This window comes from Phytophthora parasitica (genome assembly GCF_000247585.1).
Source record: "Phytophthora parasitica INRA-310 unplaced genomic scaffold supercont2.10, whole genome shotgun sequence".
NCBI classification, from domain to species: Eukaryota; Oomycota; class Peronosporomycetes; order Peronosporales; family Peronosporaceae; genus Phytophthora; species Phytophthora nicotianae.
Genome location: NW_008648996.1, coordinates 60,352 through 61,705, shown reverse-complemented (window position 1 = coordinate 61,705; position 1,354 = coordinate 60,352). Strand labels below are relative to the sequence as shown.

The following is a 1,354-nucleotide window of genomic DNA, read 5'->3' as shown; positions in this document are numbered from 1 at the left end:
CTTTGTCGTGCCTTCATCTTCACGCGGCTCGTAGATCACCTCCTGGATGCGATTTAGGGTAGCCAATTCGGATTTACGAGCTTCAGCAAGCACGACCCTGCTAATCTTGGACTCGAGAGCCTCGGTGGCTAGTGAATCCGCGGCAGCATTGTATTCCTTTGCTACATGAAGGTACTTGACCGACCGAAGCTTTACCGTAAGCTGTTTGTGAGTGTTCAGCAATATCACCAGAGACCCCTTTTGACCTGCCCCTAGTGACTGTGGAGTCGGAAGCCTTGAGTCGCCCACAACGACTAAATCCTCGGCACCGTGTGCTAAAGCTGCCTTGAGACCGTTATTCATCCCAGTGTATGCAGCGAGGTTCACCGTGGTGGACAGGAGACAAGCGTTCGCAGCGATCACTATCTTCCATTCAGGGAGGCTCCATAATATCCAAGAACAGCTACTATGACCACCATATTGATCGGTCTTGGCTGATCCGCCAAAAGACACAACGAATCCTCGGTAGTCGCGCGGTAGCTTCACATAGTCCCTACCGGTGTCATCCAAGATTTCGTTATCTTCGGTTGTCAACACGTGGGCTACTGATATGTACCCTTCGTCCAACGTGACTACCGCCCCCTCCGCTGGCGTGGCTTTGACTCCAGGCCCCAAACGAACGCTCGCAACCGTGTCCAGCACCTTTAACGAACCGTGTATCTCCTCTGGAACGGTGGTCGTGCCTTCGTTTTTACTAGTCGCAATGTAAGAGGCTGATGAGTCGCCACTTGGACGGCTGCCATCCGATACAATCGTGGTTTCCCTCGTCATTGTATTTGATGCGCCATCTCCAACACCAGACACCAGCTGAACCCACGTTGCTATGTTTATCACCTTTGTTTCACCTCGTGGTTCTTGTAGGTGTTCGGCCGACGCTTCGTTGGTATCGCTATCGTCACCATCACTTGCTGAACCGCCGTCTGACAGGGCTCCGGAGAATCGGATCTCGAACGCTTCCTCGTTTGTTATCCAAGAGTCTAGACGACCTTCGTCTCGCTCTCGTTGCTCCCAAATCTTCTCCCAACGCTCGGCACACGTCAGACGATCTGCTGATGCGTCTGGCGCGTCCTCAGACGACCTCTTCATGACACCAGCGGGTGTCTGATATGTTCGCCGCTCAACCGATGGAGGTTGGGTTGCCAGCCATTGTTCGTAGAGTTCGTGCTCCCGTCTGAATAGTTGTTGGTCGCGACAATTTTCGTAGGCAAGCACTTGCGAATCCTTGTACTTCTTGAAGTCCGAACGCACGTAGCCCTCACCTCACGGCAAATCTCCGACTGGAACCAGCATGGCTAGTCTATCGAACGCTGGAACG

At 53.1% G+C, this 1,354-nt stretch overlaps 1 protein-coding gene across 1 annotated transcript; it reads right to left on the bottom strand.

The window, feature by feature from the left end:
- Window positions 1-53: 53 nt before the first annotated feature.
- On the bottom strand, window positions 54-1,125 carry PPTG_06599 (hypothetical protein; the record flags this gene model as incomplete). Its single annotated transcript, XM_008900646.1, has 2 exons — window positions 54-128; window positions 196-1,125. The coding sequence occupies 2 exons, from the start codon at window positions 1,123-1,125 to the stop codon at window positions 54-56; spliced, it is 1,005 nt and encodes a 334-aa protein (XP_008898894.1).
- Window positions 1,126-1,354: the final 229 nt, after the last annotated feature.